This window comes from Lepidochelys kempii, chromosome 25 (genome assembly GCF_965140285.1).
Source record: "Lepidochelys kempii isolate rLepKem1 chromosome 25, rLepKem1.hap1, whole genome shotgun sequence".
NCBI lineage: Eukaryota > Metazoa > Chordata > Testudines > Cheloniidae > Lepidochelys > Lepidochelys kempii.
Genome location: NC_136404.1, coordinates 8761007 through 8786483, shown reverse-complemented (window position 1 = coordinate 8786483; position 25477 = coordinate 8761007). Strand labels below are relative to the sequence as shown.

General features: G+C 54.2%; 1 protein-coding gene across 1 annotated transcript; it reads left to right on the top strand.

Annotated features, from left to right (window-relative positions):
• The first annotated feature begins 16127 nt into the window (after positions 1-16127).
• On the top strand, positions 16128-25159 carry LOC144929894 (MAP kinase-interacting serine/threonine-protein kinase 2-like). The gene is made up of 5 exons (XM_078850590.1): positions 16128-16260; positions 17518-17687; positions 23760-23841; positions 24449-24550; positions 24942-25159. Exons 2-5 carry the CDS (start codon positions 17640-17642, stop codon positions 25142-25144), a joined length of 435 nt encoding a protein of 144 aa, XP_078706716.1. The 5' UTR covers positions 16128-16260; positions 17518-17639; the 3' UTR covers positions 25145-25159.
• The last annotated feature ends 318 nt before the right edge of the window (positions 25160-25477 follow it).

The following is a 25477-nucleotide window of genomic DNA, read 5'->3' as shown; positions in this document are numbered from 1 at the left end:
AGCACCCATCAGCCTGACGCTGCATCTTTAAAAGTGCGAAGTGAGACACTGTTGCTAACCCCGTGCATTCAAAAACCACGAGTCAGCCCCTAAAACGTCATGACTGGCTTAAAAATAAGAAACGTGGGGTTCTTTTATGTGCCTTTCAGGGTCACATTGTCAAGCATTTTGCTGCAACATGGCAGCCTAGAATCGAGTTTAAAGGAAGCAAGCTGAGCGTCTCGCCTAGTGTCAGGGTTCCCGGGGCTCGGGCTTTAAGGAAAACATCAGCTAGCCCAAGCCCCAGTGGTAACAGCATGAGAGCTGACAACACTGCCAGTCCGTGGACCGTGTGGTTGTCACCACACTGAAAGCCACAATTGCTCAGCTGCCCAGCCACTTGAGGGGTACAATCTGTATCCCTCCAATGCAAAAGCACAGGTCCCCTACTGCTTGACCTAAAGGGGAATCTCCATTAGCGGTGTGGGGACTATGACGTGCAGCTGAGCAGCCCTGATTCCGTCCAGGGCTAGTGTGTCTATTGCTAAGGGTGAGCATCATCCCTGGCCAGAGGCCTGGCTCTACGGTTGGGCGTAGGATTGTGTAGCTCTGCTGTTGACAGGGGATGGGAGCAGCTGTGCGTAGGCAGTCACACCAACTGTCCAACCCGCAGACAGCCCTGCCCTTCAGCTGCCGGTCCCTGTGCTTTGAAGTGGGTTAGTTCTGAGTGCGAGCCCTGGGGAACCCCAAGCTCCTGGACTCCCCCCTTCATACGCTGCGTCCATCACCTCTTTCTTTCTTTCCACTCCAGCAGAAATCAGTGAATAGATTGCAGCAGCCATCCAAATGGGTTTGTGATCTACCTAATCCGTCCCTTTCAGAGCCCCCCGGCCCCACCCCCGGAGACCTTTTCACCCGCAGGGCGCTCGCTGCAGTTTATTTCTGCACAGACAAAAGCCCCCTGAGAAGACCAACTGCTCCTCAGCAGGGCCTTATTTCTCAGCCGCCTCCACATCACTAGATTTGTAGCCCTGCCATGCAGTGGGAGCCACACAAAGGAGCTCCTGCTCCCCCGCCCTTCCTTGTAAATGAGAGCCGTGAGGAAAAATACAGGAATTTTGTTCTGGTTTGGATGCCGGCCCTATTACCTGGCTGCCTGCCAAGGCAGCACTGTGCTGCAGAGGAAGGGGAGGAGATGGCAGCACTGCTCCATGGTGTCATTGTTCCACTTGTGTACCCAAGTCTGCACTCACCGACCCACACACACATGTATCTTCATCTATAGACAGGCATGCACACAGCCGTACATCCACAGTTACACAGCTCCATCCATGCAAAGCCTTCTGCAGAACTAAATCCACTTGCAATGTGGTACAGACCGATGGGGGCTTGGGCAACGATGCACATAACTATGCATGCAAATGTGTGCTCAAACATGCCTGGACAATGATTACACATGCAGGCTCATGTACCGGCGCTATGTGCAAGTCTGCACACGCGCCCCCCCCCCCCTATGCACAGCGACACATGTATGCAGGCACACCCCTGTGCATTAATCAGTGCACGTGCCCACATCATACAGGCGGATAGGCATGTGCACGGGAAGGCATGCAAATGCTGGTCTACCTGTCAACGCAGGGACAAATATAACAACCAAATGCCCCTCATGCGCTAACATTACACACCCCTGGATGCACGCACACACTTATCCACAGTGACAGGCATGCAAGCACCTGTGCATAACTGTGTTTGCAAATGTTCCAGGCATGGGCAGGCAGATTAATGCATTAATGTTACATACTCCCCTCCTTGCACATGCAGGCATAGTCACACCCCCCCACAAACCCCTGTGTGTAAATAAATGTGGATGCACACACGGTACAGACTGATGGCTATGCGTACAGTGAGGCACATAAATGCTGGCATAAACATACCCAAATGTGTGCGTGGATGAATATCCCCTACACAGCTGCGTACACTCACCTGCAGACTACTGCACACACACACATAAATATCGCTGCCCACTGCGGGTGATGGATCGGCCCTTGGAATAGAACTGGGGAGAAGGCCCCGTTTGGCTCTGCTCCAGACCCTGGACAGAGGCGTGTCTATGTGGACCACCTTCCTCCCTGCTGCTTTGCCGTTTCCCTCACAGGCTCCTGCTCCGTGGGTGGAGAACACGAGGCGGCTACATGGCTGTGTTTTGCCGTGCCAGCCCTCGCGCTGGGTTCAGCTCCCTGGGCGTGCTGCTCCAGGTCAGAGCCATCCGGCGCATTCCAGGCCTTGGGAACAAGGCCAGGCAGCCCCGGCTCGGCGCTGGAGGAAGAGACCCGTGACAGCTCTGGGAGGAAATGCACCAGCTGCCTAGAAACAGACAAGAGCCAATGCAAGCAGCTGAGAGGCGGAAAGCGAAAGAGAAGTGAAACCAGTATGCACGCTTCCTCGGGGGCTGCTTGGCCTTAGCCCCACCATCACCATGGGGAAAACACACCTGGGGTACGCAGAACAGCTGCACCGTCAGCAGGGTGACCTCCCCCACCGCTCCCACCAACGTGCCTCAGCCCCATCCTGGAGGCCACTTCTAGGGGTCAATGGGGAGTTAGTCTCTAGGGCCCATCCACGGCCCCTCTGCTGAGTTTCCTGCTGTCCATGCCACCATTTTGTTGTGTCCCAGGCCCTGGCTACCTGCTTGACATGTATCCAGAGGTGGCAGCCATGACAGTTGCATCAGAAAGGGGGAGTCTTCAGCCAGGAAGTGAGGCACTGCCCGCAGGGCCGAGTCCACAGCCAGAGAGCCCCAGCGTTCGGGAATCAGGCGTGGGGCTGCCAGCCTGGGGGCCTGTGGATGTGGCAGCCTTGTGGCGCTGAATATAGTGGCGGCAGGACACTGAGCGAGCTACAGTCGCTCTGCAGGGAGACGAGTAACCGGCTGCGAGGGGCTCAGTGCCGACAGAGGCAGGTGTTGGCGTTTGTGTGTCTGGGAGCTGATCAGTGACAGTGCAGCCCTGCTGGTGGGTCCTTCATGCAGTTGCTTGAACAATCGTTTTGTGGGGTGGGCGGAAGGAAAAAAAAATCCGTTCGGGTCTCCTTTCTCTAGCCGAAAGAAGCAACGGATAGCTCAGCCCCTGCCCTCTTCTTTTCCTTGACAGATCACCTTTGATCAGGGAAGTCTCTGTTGCTATAGGTGGAGGAGAAAAGGTAAAGTAGGTGGAGGAAAGTGGGGATCCAAATGCCCGTCCCAGCTCATCTGTACAAGTAACTGAGGGTTGTGTTCTCATCCCACTTTTATGGGGTGCGTTTTGGGAACCCCAGCCAAGCTCAGGGCTCTATTGAGCTGGGCACTGCACCCATGCGTGGTAAGAGACAGTCCCTGCCCTGAAAAACTTACAATTTAAGTAGGCAAGACTGCCAAAGGGTGGGAGGGGGAACAGAGGCGGGCAATGATTTACTCAAGGTCACAGCTGGGGCTAGAGCAGGTCTTCTGTGTGCCAGCACAGGGCTCTAACCACTTGGCCGTGCTCCCACGGAATTCAGTGCGAGCTGGATCAGACCCTCATGCTGGCTTTTCGGTTCTGGGTCAGGCCCTTGGGCCATCACATGCGGAAAGACAGCTGCTCTGCTCAGCAGTGCTCCTGGCTGGTAGCCTTGCTGCACGGGGAGAGTGGGGGGAATCACTTGCTGCCCTCCTAGTGACCGGGGTACGCCCTACAGCATGAGATCTGGTTGGCCTTATCCTGCATGGCGGCACCCATCCGAGCTCCCGGCTGGCGGTGCTGGAGCTCCCTTTGCCCCGCATTTAATTTGGTCCCTTCCTGCTTTTAAAAACCACAGTAAAGCTTCTGACTTGCAAGGGTTTTTAGGTCAGCCACATAGAAGGGGTCAGGCCCACCCGCGGGGTGTCCCTTGACCGGGAGTAACCAAAGCAAGTAACCAAAGTAACCGCTGTGCCCTGCGCCCCGGCCTTCTCACCGGCGCAGCTCCCAGCCCAGCTCACACGAGGGAGGAATTATGGTCCAGTGGTCTGTAGGTGATTAGATAGCGTCATGCAGCCAATCTGCAACCAAGCTAGAAGTGCAGTGAACCCAGGCCAAGCAAGCAGCTCAGGGCAAACTCTGCAGCCGCGTGTCTTTGAGAATTGTGATGATAATGGATTGTCACACTAGCTCCCACTCTGTGCCAGGTACTTTGCAGACACGCGGGGTCCAGTGACTAGGGCACTAGGGCGGGACCTCGGTTCAATGCCCAGTTCGGCCCCTGGAGCTGCTGGGTGACCTCGCTCAGGCTACTTATCCTTCGCCTCGGTTCCCATCTGTGCAGCGGGGTAATAGCACCCCGTCCTGCCCCAAGGGAGGGGTGTGCGGTGCTGCAGTGGGGAGGGCCGTGTCAGTACCTAGCTAGACAGAAGAGGGGTGGTCCCTGGTGTGAGGAGCTCACAGTCTATGATAAGAGTGGTCCCAGGGATCCTGACCAATTGCTCTTTCCCAGGGACAACCAGGTCCTTCAGCAGCCAAAACCGCCTGGCAACCAAGACCCAGATTCACAGAGGTATTGAGGCGCCTAACTCCCCTTGCTTTGGATGGGAGTTAGGCACCTATGCACCTTTGTGAGTCTGGGCCCGGGTGTGCAGTGGCTCTGGGGAGGAATGGACCTGGCCCCTGAAGCAGAGGTGGGCCCAGAGCTGCTCCTCTGGAGGCTACCCATGTTCCCTCCAAGCTTCTGGGGATTGGGAGAAATGGGGCCTGCACCCACATGCCCCCTGGCCTATCTCTCTGGCTCCAGGGCTGTATTCAACACCTGACCCAGGAGGCCTTGTGAAAGCCAGGCCCGGCCTTGCCTGTGTCTATCCTGTCACTTGGTAAAGTGCTTTGGGGCCGCTTGCTTTTCTAGGGGCTTAATCCCACCCCCTCTTCCAGCCGCAGTGGAGCAGGACTTGAGGAGCCTGCTCAGGGGACCCTGCCACCTGCCAGGCTTCTCCGCGAATCATGGCACTGCAGGGATTTGGGGAGGGGGTTGCCAGTGGGTCTGCAGCTCCATGGCTCCAGCAGTATTCCCCCACCCCGCCAGTAACGCGGAGGGGCCGCAGGGCACAAATGTTCTGGGATGGGAATGGCAGCCCTAGAGTGGAGCGGGCCTTCCCCCCTCCCTAAGACCCTCCCGGCCGCTAGGCCCAGAGCCAGGTGGCCCCTGAAATTCAGCATGCGGCTTTGTCAAAGGGAGATTTCCGCCCCACCCCCCGGCGTGGAACTCAAGCCAGAGCCCTTTGCCACCCCCATGGTGGTCCTGGTGCCTGGGAACCACCCTGGGTCACACCTTTCCCCTCCCCGCTGGGGAGCAGCACCGGTTGTGTATCATGCTAGAACCACTCAGCGGCCCAGCCCAGCCACTGTACTCTGTGTAACTCCTGTTGTTCACTGATATGCAATTACCATCTCAGGCACCCTACATAAAGTCTTGCTCAATCTCTTTGCCACGTCGGTTTGCACTCTGAAGGGGTGGGGTGAAATGGGCAAATCCAGCATTGCTTACAAAGTTCATGTGTTCAGGACGCTGAACGTCACGGCGACAGTGAAGACAGAGCTGAGGCTCTTCTGCTGGAGACTCACAGGCCTCTATCACGTAACTAAAGGAAATTCTCCATTTGCAATACAGGGCTTATGACTCACAGTCGAGCAGTTCTGATTCTAGGCCTAGACACCACTAGTCCATTACTGCGAGATGGGGGGGTGTAAATAAAACACAATGGCTATGCAATTTTAAGAAACCTCTTTGCAAACTCATCTGAGCTCTGTGAGAGGCAGCAGAGACTAGTGACTAGAACAGCTGACGGGATATCAGAAGAGCTCTGTCTATTTTGATTGCAAGCGTCTTGGGGCAGGGACTATGCAGGTACAGTGCCTGGCACAACAGGGTGCCAATCTTGTTTGGGGCCTGTAGGTGTTACTGTAATACATATCATAATAAGAGTGGTGGAGAAGCACTGTGGGTTCCCTAGGGAGGTGGTGGAATCTCCATCCGTAGAGGTTTTTAAGGCCCAGCTTGATAAAGCCTTGGCTGGGATGATTTAGTTGGGGTTGGTCCTGCTTTGAGCAGGGCACTGGACTAGACGACCTCCTGAGGTCTCTTCCAATCCTAATCTTCTTTGAGTCTAATGTTGCTTAGTCTAAAGAAGACTGGGGACTTTTTGTGTATTCACAAGTTTTATTACCCAAAAGAAACTGCAAAAGATTCACAGATTCCACAGCCGGAAGGGACAATGGTGATCATCTAGTCTGACCTCCTGTATCACACTGGCCAAAGAACTTCCCAAAAATAATTCCTAGAGCAGATCTATTAGAAAAACGTCCAGGCTTGATTTAAAAATTGTCAGTGATGGAGAATCCACTGTGACCCTGGGTAAATTGTTCCAGTGGTTAATTACTCTCATTGTTAAAAATGTACGCCTTATTTCCGGTTTGAAATTCTCTAGCTTCACTTTCAGCCACTGGATTGTGTTAGACTTTTCTCTGCTAGATTGAAGAGCCTATTATCAACTATTTGTTCCCCTTGTAGATACTCATAGACTTTGTTCAAGTCACCCCTTAACTTTCTCTTTTCAAGCTAAATAGATGGAGCTCCTTGAGGATACCACTGTAAGGCAGTGGTTTTCAGACTTCGGGTCGCAACCCAGTACTGGGTTGCCTTGCTCAGCACCCAGGGAGACTGGCAGCCGGTCAGTAAAAACGAGTAGTCCCTACCTGTTCTGACACTGTGCTGCGCCCCGGAAGAGGCAAGCAGCAGGTCCGGCTCCTAGGCAGGGGGGGGCCATGGGGCTCCACGCGCTTCCCCTGCTCCGAGCACCAGCTTCACACTCCCATTGGCCAGGAACCGGCCAATGGGAGCTGGGCGGGGGGCGGTGGTGCCTGCGGGCGAGAGCCCGCGGAGCCGCTTGCATGCCTCTGTCTAGAAGTCGGACCTGCTGCTGGCTGCTTCTGGGGTGCAGCGTGGTCCGCGGTTCCAGGACAGGCGGGAAGCCTGCTTCTGCACCCCGGCTGTGCCACTGACCAGGAGCCGCTGGAGGTAAGCCCGCGCCCCAACCCCTGCCTCAGCCCTGAGCTGCCCCCAAACCTGGAGCCCCCTCCTGCTCCCCAAACCCCTCATCCCCAGCCCCACCCCAGAGCCTGCACCCCAGCCCAAAGCCCTAACTCCCCTCCTACACCCCAACCCCCTGCCCCAGCCTAGAGCCCCCTCCGACACCCTGAACCTCTCATTCCCGGCCCCACTCCGCAGCCCTGACCCTCGCACCCCAACCCTCTGCCCCAGCCCTGAGCCCTCTCCCACACCCCAAACCCCTCATCCCCAGCCCCGATGTGTCACGGGCATCAATAGTTTTCTTCAACTGGGTCGCCAGAAAAAAAGTTTGAAACCCACTGCTGTAAGGCACGTCTTTAATCCTTCTCCTGGCTCTTCTCTGAGCCCTCTCCAATTTATCAACGAGATAGGAGCCCCATTGTGTTACAAGCTGCACGACCCCCGGCCAAGACAAGATTCAAACCCCACAGAATGTACAGCTGCCACCTAGTGACCTTGCCACCTAGCACATTATTCACAACCCCCTAAGCTATCACAAGCAAAGACATGAACAGTTAAAAGACAGTGGTTCCCAAGCTGTACCTTTTGCTGTTGGTCTGAAGGGCCAGTCACATGGTGCTGGCTTTTTCTCTTTGTTTCCAGCTGCTGCCCCACATTAAAGAAAGCTTAGAATACACTAGATGCGTTCCATCACATTACTTTTCCATATAAACAGTGGTTTCCATAGGCTGTTGTATGACTAGGTCTGGCCCCAAATTACCACTTGTTCTGCTGGGAATTTCAAACGATTTTTCAGATTCCCCCCCCTCGATTTCCGTTGGTGAAAAGTGGGGAACTGAAAGGGGAGGGTCGACAAAAGCCCAGGTTTTGGAAAGGAAACGTTTCAGTTTTAAAAATTTCAAACCAAACCATCAGGGCATTTTTTTATTGAGAAATGTTGCCACTGGGACATTTTTGGACCAGCTGTACATGTGGTCTTGATAAGAGTGGACGTGCCCACAGGATGATCTCTCTGTTCAGTTATGGCCTACACTGTGGAAACATGTGAGAGCCCCAGGCTAAGAATATCCTTAACTTCACACCACCCACATACCCAACAAACACATTCCTCTGATCTGGTACTAAAGAAATTAGTGGTTTCACCCTCATCACCCTCTCTGGCTCCTGACATCCTTCCTCCTGCTATAGCTCCCTCCTACGCCCCCAGCCCCAACTATCTCCCTTCTGCTGTGGTGCTCAGAATCCAAAATCCATACTCAGCACGGAGGACCTAAGAACCAAGATCTGACCATTGCTAAGAGTGGATTCAATCTATTGCTAATTTTGATACAACCAGAGTGGGGCCCAAGACTCAAAATTCAGGCCCGGATGGGTTCTAAACTTTCCTAGCAGGAAGAAGTGCTTGGATCAGCTCCATTGTAAGGTGTAATCCCAAAGGGAAAGAGAACAATGAACCCAAGTTTATAAATCATACACACAACTGGGGAAGCAAGACTCAAAGGCTGCTCTTTCAGGGTCAGAAACACAGGCCTCTCTTACTAGAGCTACAGGACATCTCCAGTTTAGGATTGCCAACTTTCTAGTCACACAAAACTGAACACCCTTGCCCTGCCCCTGCCCCACCCCTTCCCTGAGGCCCTGCCCCTTCTCCGAGTTTGGGGTGCAGGAGGGGGCTCCGGGCTGGGGCAGGGGAGGTGAGAGCTAGGGCTGGGGGTATGGGCTCTGGGGTGGGGCCAGGGATGAGGGGTTTGGGGTGCAAGAGGGGACTCCAGGATGGGGCAGGGGGTTGGGGTGTGGGGGGGTGAAGGGTGCGGGCTCCAGGAGGGAATTTGGGTGCGGGAGGGGACTCCAGCCTGAGGCAGAGGGTTGGGGTGCAGGGAGGGATTCAGTGTGCGGGGTCCCAGTGGCGCTTACCCCCGCTCTCAGGAAGTGGCCGCTAGGTCCCTGTGGCCCCTAGGCACATGGGTAGCCAGGGAGGCTCTGTGTGCTGCCCGCCTGGTTGGCGGCGTCGACCAGTGCCACCAGGGTCCCTTTTCGGCCAGGCGTTCTAGTCGCAAACCGGATGCCTGGCAACCCTACTCCAGCTGTCAGCAGTAATAGGACTCTTATCCTGCCTATGGGGCTTAGCCACTAGAGAACAACATCCCACTCACTCATACCCACAAAGCCAGGCCACAGCAAGACAGCATTATTTCACAATCAAGGTTGGGGCGTGAGTCCATGTTCCCATTCTTTTCACAAGAACAATAGGGTGTATATCTCACTTGTGGGAGCCCGGGGCCAGTTTCAGAGGCACGGTGCGTCTGAGGGTATCTGTGCACTGCAGTTGCAAGGTATAATTACAGCACATGTAGACAGGCCCCAGCTGGCTTTGCTCTAGCTAGCTCACACACCGATAGCACTGAAGCTGGACTTTAAATCAAGATTTGAGGACTTCAGTAACTCAGCCAGAGGTTACGAGTCTATTACAGACGTGGGTGGGCGAGGTTCTGTGGCCTGCAATGTGCAGGAGCTCAGACTAGTCAGCGGTTCTCAAACTTCATTGCACCCGACCCCCTTCTGACAACAAAAATTACTACATGACCCCAGGATGGGGGACCGAAACCTGACCCCTCCCGAGCCCTGCCGCCCCAGGTCGGGGCGGGCGGCCAAAGCCCAAAGGATTCAGCCCCGGGTGGGGGCCCTGTATCCTGAGTCCTGCCGCCCAAGACTGAAGCCGAAGTCTGAGCCCCGCCGTCCAGGGCTGAAGCTCTCGGGCTTTGGCTTCGGCCCCAGGCAGTGGGGCTCAGACTTCGGCCCTGTGCCCCAGCAAGTCTAACGCCAGTCCCGGTGACCCCATTAAAACGGGTTCCCACAGTTTGAGAACCGCTGGACTAGACAATCATGGTAGTCCCTTTGGGTCTTAGAGTCTGGGAGTCTATTAGACTTCAGCACGGATCCAGGGTCCCAGAATGCACTTTCACAGCCCTATGGCTTCACTGCTATTGGTAACCTGAGCTAATTTAAGGCTAGCTTGGGTCTGCTCTGTCTACACATGCTGCAACCACACCCCACGACTGCAGCGTAGACAGACCCGAGCATGTGCAGTAACTTACCACGGTAATGCCTGAAAAACTAATTTGGGCCCCATGATGCTGAGTCAGCCACTCAGAAAGTGTAGTAAGTGTCCTCTAAAAGAGAGTTACATTTTTCTCAGTTCTGATTGGCTGAAACACAGTCTGACCTAAAACAGTTTTGAAGACTATTCCAAAAGGGTATTTGATACATTTAAATCAGGGGCTCCCAATGTGGGATCCCATCATTGTGGGGGGATGGGGTCATAAACAGAAGTTAGGGGGTCAGACCATCTCACACTGCCCGTAGTGCGGAATGGAAGGGCAATCCTGGCTACAGGGGAGGGGCATCCCAGTAGCTAAAAAGTCGAGAACTGCTTATTTAAATGCTTTGAGAGCGAGAGATTAAAACTGATTAAATAAGTCAGCTGCAGTGCGACGGCCGTAAATTCACAAAACTGCCCTAGGGCAAAACGGATCATTTTGCGGGGAGAAAAGCACCCATTTTTGTGATTCCATCAAAAATTGATGGTTCCTCTTTACTTGTGAAACTTTTCATATGCCTGTTCCTAGCAGCAGTTGTCTTTGCACTAGTAATGTGGTGTTTATGACAAGCAGCCAAACCATGGGAGAGAATGGGCAGTTTTCTAGTCAGTGAGAAAAAAATTTCTCCTGGGCGGGTGGGAACTGGGGCAGGAGCTATTTAAATTGCTAGTCTCTGCCTTGGGCTGGAGGAAGTCTGGGATATGCTTTACTTTGGGATCAGAGTGGAGGGGAGGCCATGAACAGATGTCTAGAAGTTCTTCCCACACCTTGAAATATTGTGATGGATAAAAATATGGGTGAGAAATAACCAGGGCAGCCAAATCTGGGGAAAGTGTTGAACTGAGTCATTGAGAAGGTGCCTGTAGATGGGGAACTGTGTAATGTTCATTTTGGTCTGAGAGCTGTTGCCTCACACAGAAGATGCACACACCCTGCTCTCACCTGGAGATTTGACTTCTGTGCCTCTGTAAACTAAACAAACACCACTGAATGCATCCGATGAAGTGAGCCGTAGCTCACGAAAGCTTATGCTCAAATAAATTGGTTCGTCTCTAAGGTGCCACTAGTACTCCTTTTCTTTTTGCGAATACAGACTAACACGGCTGCTACTCTGAAACCAAAGGGCCAGTTTCCCCATTACGTGAGTGCTTGTTTACACTGGTGCAAAGTGGGTGTGAAAAGCTACCATTCTGATTTGCCAACACTTTGCACACACCTTGCACTGCTGACTACTAGGTAAAGTGAGAACCAGGCCAGCTACCTGTTTGCTCTTTTTGTGAGGAAAAACTGAACTCAGATGACACTTAAAATAACAAAGCAAAACATGTCATGAGGCCAGTAACACAAATAGGCTCACCAATCAGCCAATGATTATTGGTTCTGATGATGTCATGCTCTGCTCTTGTGGTTAATTGGCTGGGTGTGTTGTCACTCTTTATCCTACAGTATGAGCAGTGTCTTAATAAGCCTGAATCTGGTTTTAGCCTGCTCCTGTAGTTGAAGTCATCTAGTTTAGTGGAGCAGCTGTGTGCTTTCCAGTCCACCTCCTACCATATCAGCATTGCCTCAGGCGCAGGCAGATGGGAAGCATAGTCATGCAAAACCGTGGCTAACTCGGGAACTGAAGGAATACAGGAAGAGATTTTAGGAAGGTAGGAAATGGCTGGAAGTGGATGCTAGCCAAATTCAGACTGGAAATAAGGGTACATTTTTACCAGTGAAAGTAATTAACTCTCGAAACAACTGACTAAGGGTCATGGTGGATTCTCCGTCACTGACAATTTTAAAATCAAGACTGGATTTTCTTAAAAGATCTCCCCTAGGAATGATTTTGGGGCCGTTCGCTGGGCTGTGTTGTACAGGTCATACTAGATTATTACAAAAAGAAAAGGAGTACTTGTGGCACCTTAGAGACTAACCAATTTATTTTATTTTAGAGTAACAAATAAATTGGTTAGTCTCTAAGGTGTCACAAGTACTCCTTTTCTTTTTGCGAATACAGACTAACACGGCTGGTACTCTGAAACCTAGATTATTACAATAATCAATCAAGTGTTGGAATCTATGAAATACCACCCCAATTTAGTTTAGTATCCTGTTCTTCCCACACACACACTGACCAGCTACCACCATGTTGCCCCCAATCGAGGAGAAAAATTTCTTCCTGACCTCAGTTGGTGATCAACATATGCTCTGAAGCATGAGTGTGACTTTTATCCTAACTAGTTTGAAAGCAAGTGTTGTTATCCTTATTGCTACCCAGTCAAGATCCAATCTGAACAAGCTATCTGTCTCAGTAAGTATCTTGTAGCACTGAGTTCCACAGGTTGGTTGCATTTTGCAAAAAAGAAACTGCAGTTCTTTTATCAGTTCTAGATGTGCCCCTAACCCTCTCTGCACACTGTATAGCCCCCTCCCCTCTGTGTGAACATCACAATCAGCAGTTGAGCTTTAAACCCACAAAGACTTATACCCACACACTCAAAGCTGTCCTGGGTCCTTTCATGTCTTATGCCTGCTAAGATACGGGTAAACAAATCCCATGTTTCAAAGCTGGAGACACTCACCTCAGAGCTCAAGAAGGAATTGGCTCCCAAACTGCTATCTATTGAACACTTAGCGAGGTCTAAATAAAAGGAGTACTTGTGGCACCTTAGAGACTAACCAATTTATTTGAGCATAAGCTTTCGTGAGCTACAGCTCACTTCATCGGATGCATACTGTGGAAACTGCAGAAGACATTATATACACAGAGACCATGAAACAATACCTCCTCCCACCCCACTCTCCTGCTGGTAATAGCTTATCTAAAGTGATCACTTTCCTTATAATGTGTATGATAATCAAGTTGGGCCATTTCCAGCACAAATCCAGGTTTTTTCACCCTCTGCCCCCACCCCCACAAACTCACTCTCCTACTGGTAATAGCCCATCCAAAGTGACCACTCTCTTTACAATGTGTATGATAATCAAGGTGGGCCATTTCCAGCACAAATCCAGGTTTTCTCACCTCCCCCCCCCCCCCAAAACACACACACAAACTCACTCTCCTGCTGGTAATAGCTTATCCAAAGTGACCACTCTCCCTACAATGTGCATGATAATCAAGGTGGGCCATTTCCAGCACAAATCCAGGTTTTCTCACCCCCCCCCCCACAAACTCACTATCCTGCTCATCCAAACTGACAGTGGGAGCCCTGCTGGAGGCAGAATGCCAGACTAGCAGGAATCAGTGCTGGGATCTGATAATGGTAAACCCTATGCCCCTAAGACTCTGTGCCTTGAGAAATAAAACCAGAGCCAACTTGCTGATAAAGGGATAAAAGGAAAAAGTATAGTAAGGAACAAATACATGTTAGGTACCCGCCATTGCTCTTGAAATGGGTGGTGCACACGTGCATAAAAAGGGTGCAAAGACAATAGCATTCTTTGTTTTGCCGGGGGGGGGGGGAGAGGAGAAGGAGGAGATTAGTGTTGCAAAGAGGTCTAGCTTTCTTAAGAGGCCTCGGATAGTGGTTGTACTGGCTTCAAAAACAACCACCAAGCAGTGAAGTGCCGACAACAGGAAAAGCCCTGTGCAGAAGTGATCCTGTGTGGTTGCTGTGCTGGGGGGGCGGTGTTAACGTTTGGCATCCCATGCTGTATAACGATATCAGAGTTGCACAGTGGAAGGACGCAGAGAGAGGGAAGGGGGGGGTTCTTTGCAGCCCTGGGTTGGGGGGGTGTTTCTGGAGAAGTGTGTATGTCAGGAAGCGGGGTTAGATGGGAGATTTAGGGGTGGGCTGTTCCTGATCAGGGTGCATCTTGTGGGCTGGAGCTTGGGAAGTAGCAGGGGGCTGTGCATTGCTGGGTTGAGTTGATGGAAAAAGGAAGGCAAGAAAATAATCAGGGTCTCAAGCTGCAGGATGGCTCTGGGACGGTGTTTATGTCATGCTGTCGTGTCAAAGCAGCACTGAGGAAGGGGGGAGGAAATGGGGGTGTCTCTGTAGCTGTGAGTTGGGGGGAGGGGCTCTGCAAGGCAGGGATGGGCATTGACTTCTCACTGTAAAGGCCCGAGGGGTCTATACGTGTCCTTGTAGCCGTGTGTGTGTGTGTGTAATACTGGGGGAACAGGCAGGGCTCTGTCCCTGTAACTGGGGGGTTGGTGTAATACCAGGGCAACAGACAGGGGTCAGTCTGTCCCTGTGGCTGGGGGCGGTGCAATGCCAAGGGAGCCTGGGGATGGGGGGACGGTCCTTGTGGTTGGAGGCAGTTCAATGCCTGGGGAATGAGGGGGGCAGTCCCTGTAGCTGGGAGCGGTGCAATGCCAGGGGAATGGGGGGGGAGGTGCAATGCCAGCGGAATTGGCGGAGGGGGGTCCCTGGGGATGGGAGCGGTGCAATGCCAGGGGGTTGGGGGTGGGGTCGGTCCCTGGGGCTGGTGCAATGCCTGGGGAATTGGGGGAGTGGGTGGAGTCCGTCCCTGGGGCTGGGGGCGGTGCAATGCCTGGGGAATGAGGGGGGCGGTCCCTGTAGCTGGGAGCGGTGCAATGCCAGGGGAATGGCGGGGGGGTGTGCAATGCCAGGGGAATTGGCCGGGGGGGGGGTCCCTGGGGCGGTGCAATGCCGGGGGGGGGTGTCGGTCCCTGGGGCTGGGGGCGGTGCAATGCCAGGGGAATGGCGGGGGGGGGTGCAATGCCAGGGGAATTGGCCGGGGGGGGTCCCTGGGGCGGTGCAATGCCGGGGGGGGGTGTCGGTCCCTGGGGCTGGTGCAATACCAGGGGAATTGCGGGGGGGGGGGAAGAGTCGGTCCCTGGGGCTGGGGGCGGTGCAATGCCAGGGGAATGGCGGGGGGGGGCAATGCCAGGGGAATTGGCCAGGGGGGGTCCCTGGGGCGGTGCAATGCCGGGAGGGGGTGTCGGTCCCTGGGGCTGGGGGCGGTGCAATGCCGGGGGGTTGGGGGTGGGGTCGGTCCCTGGGGCTGGGGGCGGTGCAATGCCAGGGGAATGGCGGGGGGGGGGCAATGCCAGGGGAATTGGCCGGGGGGGGGTCCCTGGGGCGGTGCAATGCCGGGAGGGGGTGTCGGTCCCTGGGGCTGGGGGCGGTGCAATGCTGGGGGGTTGGGGGTGGGGTCGGTCCCTGGGGCTGGGGGCGGTGCAATGCCAGGGGAATGGCGGAGGGGGGAAGAGTCGGTCCCTGGGGCTGGGGGCGGTGCAATGCCAGGGGAATGGCGGGGGGGGGCAATGCCAGGGGAATTGGCCGGGGGGGGGGTCCCTGGGGCGGTGCAATGCCGGGAGGGGGTGTCGGTCCCTGGGGCTGGGGGCGGTGCAATGCCGGGGGGTTGGGGGTGGGGTCGGTCCCTGGGGCTGGGGGCGGTGCAATGCCGGGGGGTTGGGGGTGGGGTCGGTCCCTGGGGCTGGGGGCGGTGCAATGCCAGGGGAATGGCGGGGGGGGGCAATGCCAGGGGAATTGGCCGGGGGGGGGTCCCTGGGGCGGTGCAATGCCGGGGGGTTGGGGGTGGGGTCGGTCCCTGGGGCTGGGGGCGGTGCAATGCCAGGGGAATGGCGGGGGGGGGGGAAGAGTCGGTCCCTGGGGCTGGGGGCGGTGCAATGCCGGGGGGTTGGGGGTGGGGTCGGTCCCTGGGGCTGGGGGCGGTGCAATGCCGGGGGGTTGGGGGTGGGGTCGGTCCCTGGGGCTGGGGGCGGTGCAATGCCGGGGGGTTGGGGGTGGGGTCGGTCCCTGGGGCTGGGGGCGGTGCAATGCCGGGGGAATGGCGGGGGGGGGCAATGCCAGGGGAATTGGCCGGGGGGGGTCCCTGGGGCGGTGCAATGCCGGGAGGGTGTGTCGGTCCCTGGGGCTGGGGGCGGTGCAATGCCGGGGGGGAGGTAGCTCTGTCCCTGCAATAGCTTGCGGGGGGTGGCCCGGCCCAGACCGGTCCGGGGTGGCTGCTGTCGGGCGGCACGTAGGGCGCGGATCAGCTGACGAGCGGGGCCGGCCTTGGAGCCCCGCCGCGGAGGGGAGGGATATAAAGGGCGGCGCGTCCCGCACCCCGGCCCCGTAACTCCCCCTTGCAGCGCCGGCGGCCCGGGCCGTGTGTACCATCAGCAGTGGCGGCAGCGCTGCGGAGCCCGGGCTCGGTAGGGACTGAGCCGGGGGGCGGACTGCAGGGCATGGGGGGGGCCCCGGGGGGGCGGACTGCAGGGCATGGGGGGGGCTCCGGGGGGGCGGACTGCAGGGCATGGGGGGGGGGTCCCCGGGGGGTGGGGGCGGACTGCAGGGCATGGGGGGTGCCCGGAGGGGGGAGCGGACTACAGGGCGTGGGGGGGTCCCTTTAGACAGGGGGTGGCAGAGACTCCCCCAAGCAAGACGCCTGTGGGGGAGGGTGGTTGCAATGGAAGCCCCTGGATCCGTGCAAACGCCTCCCCCCCCCCGCTGATCTGGGGACGAAGCGCGGGGACCCCCGAAAGCAGCTGCAAAGGAGAGACCTTTGTGGCGGGGGAATTGCTGCTTTTCTTGCATGGATTTCAAGTGGGGTGGGGGGCTGACCCCAGGCCATTCCTACTAGTGGGCCCGGAGCTGAAGCTGGTTTAAGGAGTGTGTGGGGGGAGGGGGTTGTTTTTCGGGGAGATCAAACCCTTATAATCTCTCCTTTAGAGAGCTCTAGATCTAATCTTGCAGGGGGTGTGGTGTGTGTGTTTTGCATTAAGGTGAAATCCCCCCGCCCCCACCACCAAAAAAGGTGGCTCTGTGAGATGCAGATGACTCGTGTGTGCTGCAAAACCCCTTTCTCCTGGGGGGGCTCGGGGTGGTTTGTAGCCCAGAGGACCCCCGCAGCGCACAAGGAACCTGAGTTGGTGCCGTTTGCCCTGTCCCCCAAATAGTCCTGGTTCAGAATAATTCTCTTTGTTGTCACTGAGGCGCATGGACGCGCAATGGTTTCAGATCTTGCAATGCCAGAAGCTTCCCCTCTCGCTTCTCATTTAGAACCAAACACCGGGGAGTTTTATTGACCTGGCTACTGGGATGGGGGGAGAGTCTGATGAGGTGGGGGGGGCTGTTCGCATTGCAGCCTGTTCTGCCTTGTTTTGCATGGATCAGCTGGCGGGGAGCACCCTGGGGGCTTTGTTTTGGTTCAGGATTTGTGTGCTGGGGAAGCAGTCGGAAGAGGCCCAGGGAAGTAGAAGTTAGGGCTATTGCTTTGAAAATAATCTTTATTTGTATGTGCAAGATTGAGGTGCTGGAGAATTAATGGCTTTATAGGTAGAGCGGGCAGGCCATTCATCCAGCATTAAAATGTATCTGTGCCCTCTCCCTGAGTAAAAATGTCACAGGATGTCGTATAGGCTCCCCAGAAGCCCTCTAACAATCCCTGTATCTTTTTCCTTTTCCTCTAGGGTCTCCATCCAGCCAATCAGAACTAGCTCTCCTGCTTTCCCAATTTACTTTTTTCCCCCCATCTTTTTATTCAGTTTTTTTTTTCCTTCCTCAACGTTTTTTGGTCAAAAATCTCAACAAAATGGTGCAGAAGAAAACAGAAATTAAAGGTTTCCATCGTTCTTTCAAGGTAAACCTTACGAAGTTCTTTCTTTTGTTCTGCATTTGAGCCTCTGTTGTGGTGGGTTTTTTCTTTTTTTAAATTGACTTGTCAATTGATTTTTGGTTTGTTTACATCAAAGTTATAAATTATTTTTGTTCTTATTTTTTCATGCTGGGACTGTAAATTTTGGAGGTGAATTTGCAATTTGGGTGGGAATCCTTGGAAATCAAGAGGAAATTTATCTTGTCCAAAAAATGCATGCCAAGCTTCAGGGACGCTGGAACCAATAGTAAATGGCGAACCCTTGGAGCATTAGAAACTGGCTAGGGCAATCCTATTTATGTCTCTCTATTGAGACTAGTTCTTTAGGTAATAAGAGTATGTGGTGCTTTAACAGCTTAAAAGAATGGCAGACACATGAATATACGAATAACCAATGAGGTGGTGGACTGCTTGCATGTTCATTGTTAGCTCAAGGGATTTTTAATCTTAGGGTCTTGCTAATTTAAGGAACAAATGACCGAACTGGAATGTTTCTCTATATGGAGAAATATATGTGAAACTGAAAACAGTGGGCTGATTTGCGGGAGGTGCACAGAGTTTTTGTGTTGGAGTTAGGGGTGTTCAGTAGCTCAGCCAATCAGGCCTCAGTGGTTATGTCTACACAGAAACTAAACACCCACAGCTGGCCCAGGCTTGATGGGCTGGGACTGAGGGGCTGTAAAATTGCAGTGTAGACATTTGGAGCTGTGGGACCCTGCCAAGAGGTCACTAAGCATTGGCTGATCAGGGTCCAGAGTAGCTACCTATTCCCAACGGCTCAGTAGCTTGAAATCAGTGTATGTTACAGGATATTGCTTCACCTGTGCACAGTGGATGAACTTCCTTGTTAGTGTTGCAACGATCATATGGCTTCTGCTACCCCAAAAGCCACTCAAAGGAAATACAAGTCCTTCTTGGTATCTGAAAATGGGGGTTAGAGATGTTTTGAAAGTGCCAAAGGCATTTAGGTACATGAGTCCCATTGAGAGTCAGTGGGCTGCCTTCTCCTAAAGCCATTCAGTGGTGTTGCAGATCTCTGCCTTAATAAACTCCTGACCATATTAATATTAAAAAAAAAAACTCCAGCTACATACTTGGAATAAAGGGGATGGGAAGAAAGAGAACGTTATCTACAAGAAGATTTCCTGTTAGAAGGTGTGGTATAGATACCTGGCTTCCTGGATGTGGGTTATTGACCTGATTGCAGGGGGATTTCACCAGATGCCTCTATTAGGTCCATGTTTGCCCTGGGTCTGACTCTCAATGATGGATTGAGGGTTTTAAAAATGGTGCATGGGGAATAAATTTTCCAATGTTACGAAGACTCTTGCTCTTAAAATGACCAGAGCAGTACTGTGGATTAGGATTCTCTCCCTCTCGGTGAGCTGGGGGTTTTGAACCATAAGTTGTTGTTGTCAATGGCACGGCTACGGTTAGGGCAATAAGAGCGTTGGTTCTACCGGCAGCGTGGCAAGGTGCTCTGGTGGGAGCTGATGTAGGTCTCGGTGTTGTGCAGGCCTCTACCTCGGAAGAGTTAGTAGGATGGACCAAATATTGCTGGTTTCAGTATCTTTTGCATAGGGTCGCTGAACACAGGCTCCAGTGCGTTTACATGGAAGAAACGTCTTTGGCGCTGGTGGGAGACCCAAGGGGATGTCAAAATAGCCTTGTCTGCTGCTCTTGGGATCCTGCCACCCAGCTGCCTGAAATCCACCATGAATGTCCCTGGAGCGTCTGTTTCCTGCAGCCTCATGGAAGTTGTTCCATGGCTGCACACTGTATTGTGCCAGGTCCCAGGCCTGGCAGGCAGGAGGCAGCCGGCTGTGAAACAGGCACTTTCCCCAAAGCTTGGCGGTGCCCAGCTGCTGCACCACCTCCTCTTCCTGGTGTAAGGCCCCCAATCCCTGACTCCTCCAGCACCCAGCTAGGAGCGTCCTTTTTCTTGCTGTGTCTTCAGTTCTCTCTCGGATCAGGGCCCATAAAGAGGATTCGGGTTTAGTGGGATTTTTTTTCCCCCCATGGTAAATGTCTTGTCTGTGCACGACTCCCTATTTCTGGAGGTCCCTCTCTCTATTGTGCGGCTTATGTGTCATAGATTCCCTGGCCAGAAGGGGCCATCATGATCATGTAGGCTGACCTCTTGTAGAACGCAGGCCAGAGAATTTTCTCCAAAATCAATAACTTACTCCAGCCGTCACCTAATCTTGGTGTAAGGGTTTTTTGGCTTTTATCTTGGGGCTACATCTCTCTAAATAGTGCGGATTAAAACAGAATTAGTCCATTGCTCTGAACCAGCCAGAAGGGCTGCATTTAACAGCCCAGTTCTCTTGTATGTGTCAGCATGTTGTGGATTCAGGATATGGCAGCTGGCACAGGGAGTTGAGACTCCATGAATGGTCTCGTTTGTTCGACCCTCTCCTTCTTTCGGATTTAAGGCCCCATCCTGCCAGATGCTGAGCGACCTCTCGAGTCATGCTGTTGAGGGTGCTGAGCACTCGGGGCATTGGGTGATTTGTTGGGGTTTTTTGTCCTCTCCTGTTCTCCCTCCGTCATCGCCCGCCCCCCCCCCCCCCGGCATAACTGGCTCCTGGAGCAGTGCCCGTTGCAGGGTGATGTAACTTCTGTTTGGTCTCATGGTGGGGGTGCTGTTACGCAACCCCCTCATTCCATAATAAACCTGTTGCTGGGGGATGATGCGGAGTTAGTGGGTTGGTCACAAAACTTCTAAGTGGAGAAAGAAAATAGTGGTGGGGGGGGCAGAGGGAAAAAAGGAGCCTTGCAGAAGGAGGCGAAAGAGAAATGCTTAGATGGTCTCTAGAACAGAGGGAAATTCCGGAGACCCTGCACTTCTGGTGTTTAGCTTGCCTTTGCTACAGCGTCTCTCCGAATGATTAGAAAGCAGCTGGCTCTGGGTGACCTTGGGTTATAAGGGGCACAGTAAAAATGGGCTCCTTTGGAGGTGCTGTGCCTGCGAAACGTTGATTCTTACTTTGACAAACCCAGGAGTCCTTCTGACAGTCGAAAAGACACGCAATCGCCTGCAGATTCTTGCCTGCAAAGTGTCCCAGATTCTAGGGGTTCTGAATCGTCCCCTCTTGGGCCGTGCTGCTGAAGGCAATTGGGCTGGCCTTCCACCAGGGAGAAAGTAAACACGCGCTTTCTAGCTGTTTCTAGCCGTTAGGGAAGCTGGTGCCAAGCCCTGCTGATTGGCTGCAGGGGCAGCCGTTCGTCTGACACAGCCTTCCTCCTGGCTCGCTTCCTCGCAGGCATGGCAGTGGGGCGTGTGTGGTTTGTTTTTAATTCAGAGAGAATTCCACCTCCACCCAAACACATTTCATAACAGGGGGAAGGCTTATACTTTGGTTAACGAGCTCTCTTTGGGGGGATGGGAGAGAAGCGTCCTGGACCTTTAGCTTATAATACTTTCTTAGTGCTTTCCATGCAGGGATCTTCGTGTTCTCTCCATGTTACAATTAGGGAAACTGAGGCACAGAGTGGTGATGTGATTTTCCCTCACTGTGCCCCCCATGAGTCAGAGATAAAGAAGGGAAATTGGTCCCCAGGCGTCCTATATAGGCCATCCCCTAATTCAAGGCAGCAGCCTGCCTGGCTGTTTTGGGCCTGCTTGAATCTCCCAGATAAAGACCCAAGGCTGGTAGCTCAGCTGGTTGCCAGCACTGTGCATGTTCCTTCTCTAACCCTGGCAGTGCCTTTCACTGGTGACCTCTAACCCCACCCCTGAACGCTCTGCTCTGCCAGTCGTGCCAAAGTATGTATCGGCTCAGTGATGGGGGACAAAAACTGACGCCAGGCTCATGTACAGCGCTTTTCATTGGTAATCGCCACGCACTTCTCAAAGGAGGGCAGTATCATTATCCCCATTTTACAGATGGGGAAGTTGAGGCACAGAGAGGTGAAGTGACTGGCTCAAGGTCACCTGGCAGGCAACTGGTAGAGCTGGGAGTAGAATAGAACAGAACCTGTCCCCACCTCCTGGTTGCATCTGGACCAATTTTTGTTGCTTTGGGACCTAAAATGAGAGTGGCTTCCAGGTCTCTGAAAGCACAATGCTAGTACAGTGACCCAGGCCCCTGTCCCTCTCTGCTCTTGCCCATGACTTGCCAGCTCAAGCATTCAACTAGTCTGGGCCAATTTGTCCCCATCCTGCCACTCTGGGGTTGAGTGGCTGTACTCATGTCTCTACACAGGAATTAAACCCTCACCGCTGGCCTGTGTCAGCTTCCTCAGGCTGCGGGGCTGTGAAATAGCATGCAGACGCCAGTGCCGGCTCCGGGACCCTTCCCCCTCGCAGGAGTTTGTTTGCTGTGTAGACATCGCCTTCGTCCCACCCAGAGCTCATTACTGCAGGTTTCATTAAGAGCAGCAGCAAAGCGTTGGACGCCTCTCCAGCACCCAATCCTGTGCTTCATTCAAACCTCCCTCCGCTCTGAATGACCCCAATACAGCTGCCACCTGGCACCATCCCGTGCCATGTTTGTTCCCCTCCCCGGCCCTGTGCTAGAGACTGGCGGGCGGGGGGGGGGAACCATCCCTGGGGAAGTGCTTGGTGATGGCCTATCCTTGTGGCCCTGGCTGGGATGGCTGGACCGAGCTGTCCAGCACCAGCTGCAACGGCTGCTGCGGCTCCAGCTTCCCTGCGCCAGTCCGGTGACTAATGGGTCCCTCCCTCTGAGGAGGTGTGAACCGTGAATGAGCAGGCCCCAGGGGAATGTGCTGAGGGAGAAGGCTGGCCTGAACTGCCACCCTATCATTTGGGCTTGCAGTAGCATGGTTTAAGTTGACACCCAAGCAGCCAGCCCCTGCTCATCTGGGAGCTGATGGCAGGTCAGGGTCATGTGGCATACCAGTCATGCTCTATTTTTGCGCCCTTTTACTGGCATCGAGGCTGTCGCTTCGTAAAACAGCCACTCTGTCTGGGGTTTGTGAAATGCTGGGCGGGTGGAGGGCTGGGCAGGCCCAGCGATTGGGAGGCAGGACTCCTGGGACTTGGTCCTAACTCTGCCGCTCACTTGCTGTCTGACCCTGGGGCGAGTGGGCAATGGAAACCGTGCCTCAGTTTGCCCCGCTGTAAAGTGGGTAGAAGACTGCCCCCCCCGGGGGTGTTGAGGCTGAACGTAAAGCGCATTGAGATCCTGGCTGACGACAATGGAGCTGGCTGTGCTGTTAGCTGCCTCTGCCAATCCAACGTGGGAGCAGCTGGCTTTGTTCTTACCACAGCTCGGGGAGAACTGTGGATTTCTTCTCTCTGGTTCGGTCCAAACAGCCCCCACCCCCTTTCCGTATTGCCAAGCTCTGGATCAACCAGCCTAACCGTGACTCCAGAGCCTCACCTCAAACAAGTGACCTGCTGGGTGTGCCAGACAGCTACTTCTACTGCTTACAACGATCCTGAGTCACTCCACCGCAGGAACCAGTGACCGGGCACTTCCATCCTGCCTGGGCTTCTGCGCTTGAGCCAGGAAGGGAGGGACAGGGAGCCAGCTTTCTGCTTGGGTTTATCTTAATGAGCAGAGACTGCCAGCTATGCGGGGATGCTCTCCTTGAAGGGCCCATTCTCTGTTCCAGAAACCAGTGTAACTTACCCACCTCAGTTGTCGGGGACCCTGTGCATGTTGCAGCTCTGATTAGTTGGTGTTGGGTATTAAATTGTCCCTCCCGCAAGCTAGCCACTGCCTCTGGGAAGGCTGTTACCAGCCGACCTCAGACTCCAAGGCGATTTTCTCTAGGCCTGCGTGTAAGGGTAGAAAAATGAGCTGGGCCATGGTGGAGGTGAAGGGGACTTGGCGTGACTGCAACTCCCGAGTACGCAGCGAGGTGTGTTGGTGGGATTCCCTTGCTGGGGGACCCAAGCCAGGCTGGTGGAGCCATAACAGTCTCCACGGGACTCATGTTAGCTGGCTGACGGGCTGGGATGAAGATATTCCAGGGGAGCAGAGCAGGATGTCGAGACCTAGGATAAGTGGCATGGAGACCCTCGGCAGCTACCAGCATGTTCGTGTGTGACTCACCCTGTTCTCTTCCATTCTGAACCTCCAGGGCCAGAACCCATTCGACCTGGAATTCTCCCAGTCAAGTCACCTGGATTCTGTCTTCAACTTTGAGTGCCCGGCCCGCCCCGGTGAGCTCTGCAGACTGCGCTTGACTTTAATACACGGGTGGGGGAGGGATGAAGACTGTTGAATGTTGGTTCCTTCTCCCCTCCTCCCTCTTGCAAACAGCCTTCAGATGCCTGGCCAGATGCCAGAAATACCGTCCCCAGCAGCTCTGATGCAGGGCAGTACTTAAGCACGTGTATGATTTTAAGCACGTGATGTGTGTAGCCTCCCTGAAGCCAATGGGGCTGCTTGCTGGCTCAGACGCATGTCTGGAAGATTGACACACCTTCCAAAATCTGTCCCAAGCTTAAGCCTCATCTCCTGCTGTTTGCTAGGATCCCACTTTCCTTCCCAGTAAATCTCACGACCTCCAGGGATCCTCTCCCCAAACCTCTCTGCTCCAATCCCTGAACTGTTCTCTCATATCATTGTCTTGTCCGCCTTGCGGTGAAGGCACCTGGAAGCTAGGGTCATATCTGACCATACAAAGCGTAAACCAAGCGTGCTATATTGGGTCCTGTGTGGCTAGTCAGTACCTGAATCCAGAGGGTGTATACGGGAGATGAGGGCTGCGCTGTATGGATGCTGGTGTGGTGTTAATGCTTTCTGCATGGCTTTGTTTTGGGACAGACATGCCTTCAAGTCAGCCCATCGATATCCCTGATACCAAGAAAAGGAACAAGAAGAAGAAACGATGCAGAGCTACGGACAGCTTCTCTGGGAGGTTTGAAGGTGAGAGGTATAGGAATTCGCGGGTCGGGGTGGTCCTGCTGGCAGTTCAGGGGGGAGCCGTTTGCCCTCAAAATCCTGGAAACCTCCTGCTCAAGCGGGCACTTGGTTTAATGAGCTTCCCACTTGCCCCAGATCAGAGCTGATCCAGTCGTGCGGACTCACCCATGGAGCAGAGAGGAGCAGAGCGCGATGTCATTTGATCACTAGCCAGGCTCTGTAGCGGCAGCTGGGATGTGTGGCAAGAACTCTGTGCCCCGTCTGGCCTTGCAGCTGCACATCTGGGACTCTGCCCCGAGCGCTGGGGCAGGAGCTAACTTCTGCAAACCTCCCCACCCCCAGAAACCAAAAAACCAAAACTGTACTGAAGCGAGGTCCATTCTGCTCCCCACAGATGTCTACCAGCTGCAGGAGGAGGTGCTCGGGGAAGGCGCCCATGCTAGAGTCCAGTCCTGCATCAACCTCATCACCAACAAGGAGTACGCCGTGAAGGTATGGGCTCTGAGAGGCCACGTGGTCGAGTGGGTAGGGCACCGGGCTGGCACTGGGGAGAGTGGGGTTCTGTTCCCGGCTCCGGCAGTCACTTCCCTCCTTTGACTTTGCTTTCCACTCCCACCCTTAATTTGTCCTGTCCCTTTAGATGGCATGCTCTTGAGTGCTTAGCACATTTGCGCTCTGATCTCTGGAGGGATCTGTCGGCGCTACTGTGATACACATAATAATGAGGCTGGGAGACTTACCCCACCCCTCAGCCTAGAAGCAGGAGGAGAGGGCAGAGGGAGGTAGCTAAGTCTCTAAACTGTCCATCCACCCCAAACTTGCCTAGGGCTGTTGGTGAGAGGAGGAGACAGACAGTTGGTGTTGGTGGTGCCTAACGCTATGGGGCTGGCTCTGCTTGGCCTGTTTTGATGGGCTTCAGCCGTTAGCCTT

Excerpts from the sequence above, each read along its gene's own strand:
- LOC144929894 (XM_078850590.1), top strand. The coding sequence starts at position 17,640 with ATGGTGCAGAAGAAAACAGAAATTAAAGGTTTCCATCGTTCTTTCAAG. Across the intron at positions 17,688-23,759 it reads GTTTCCATCGTTCTTTCAAG|GGCCAGAACCCATTCGACCT; the intron begins GTAAACCTTACG and ends CTGAACCTCCAG. Across the intron at positions 23,842-24,448 it reads TGAGTGCCCGGCCCGCCCCG|ACATGCCTTCAAGTCAGCCC; the intron begins GTGAGCTCTGCA and ends GTTTTGGGACAG.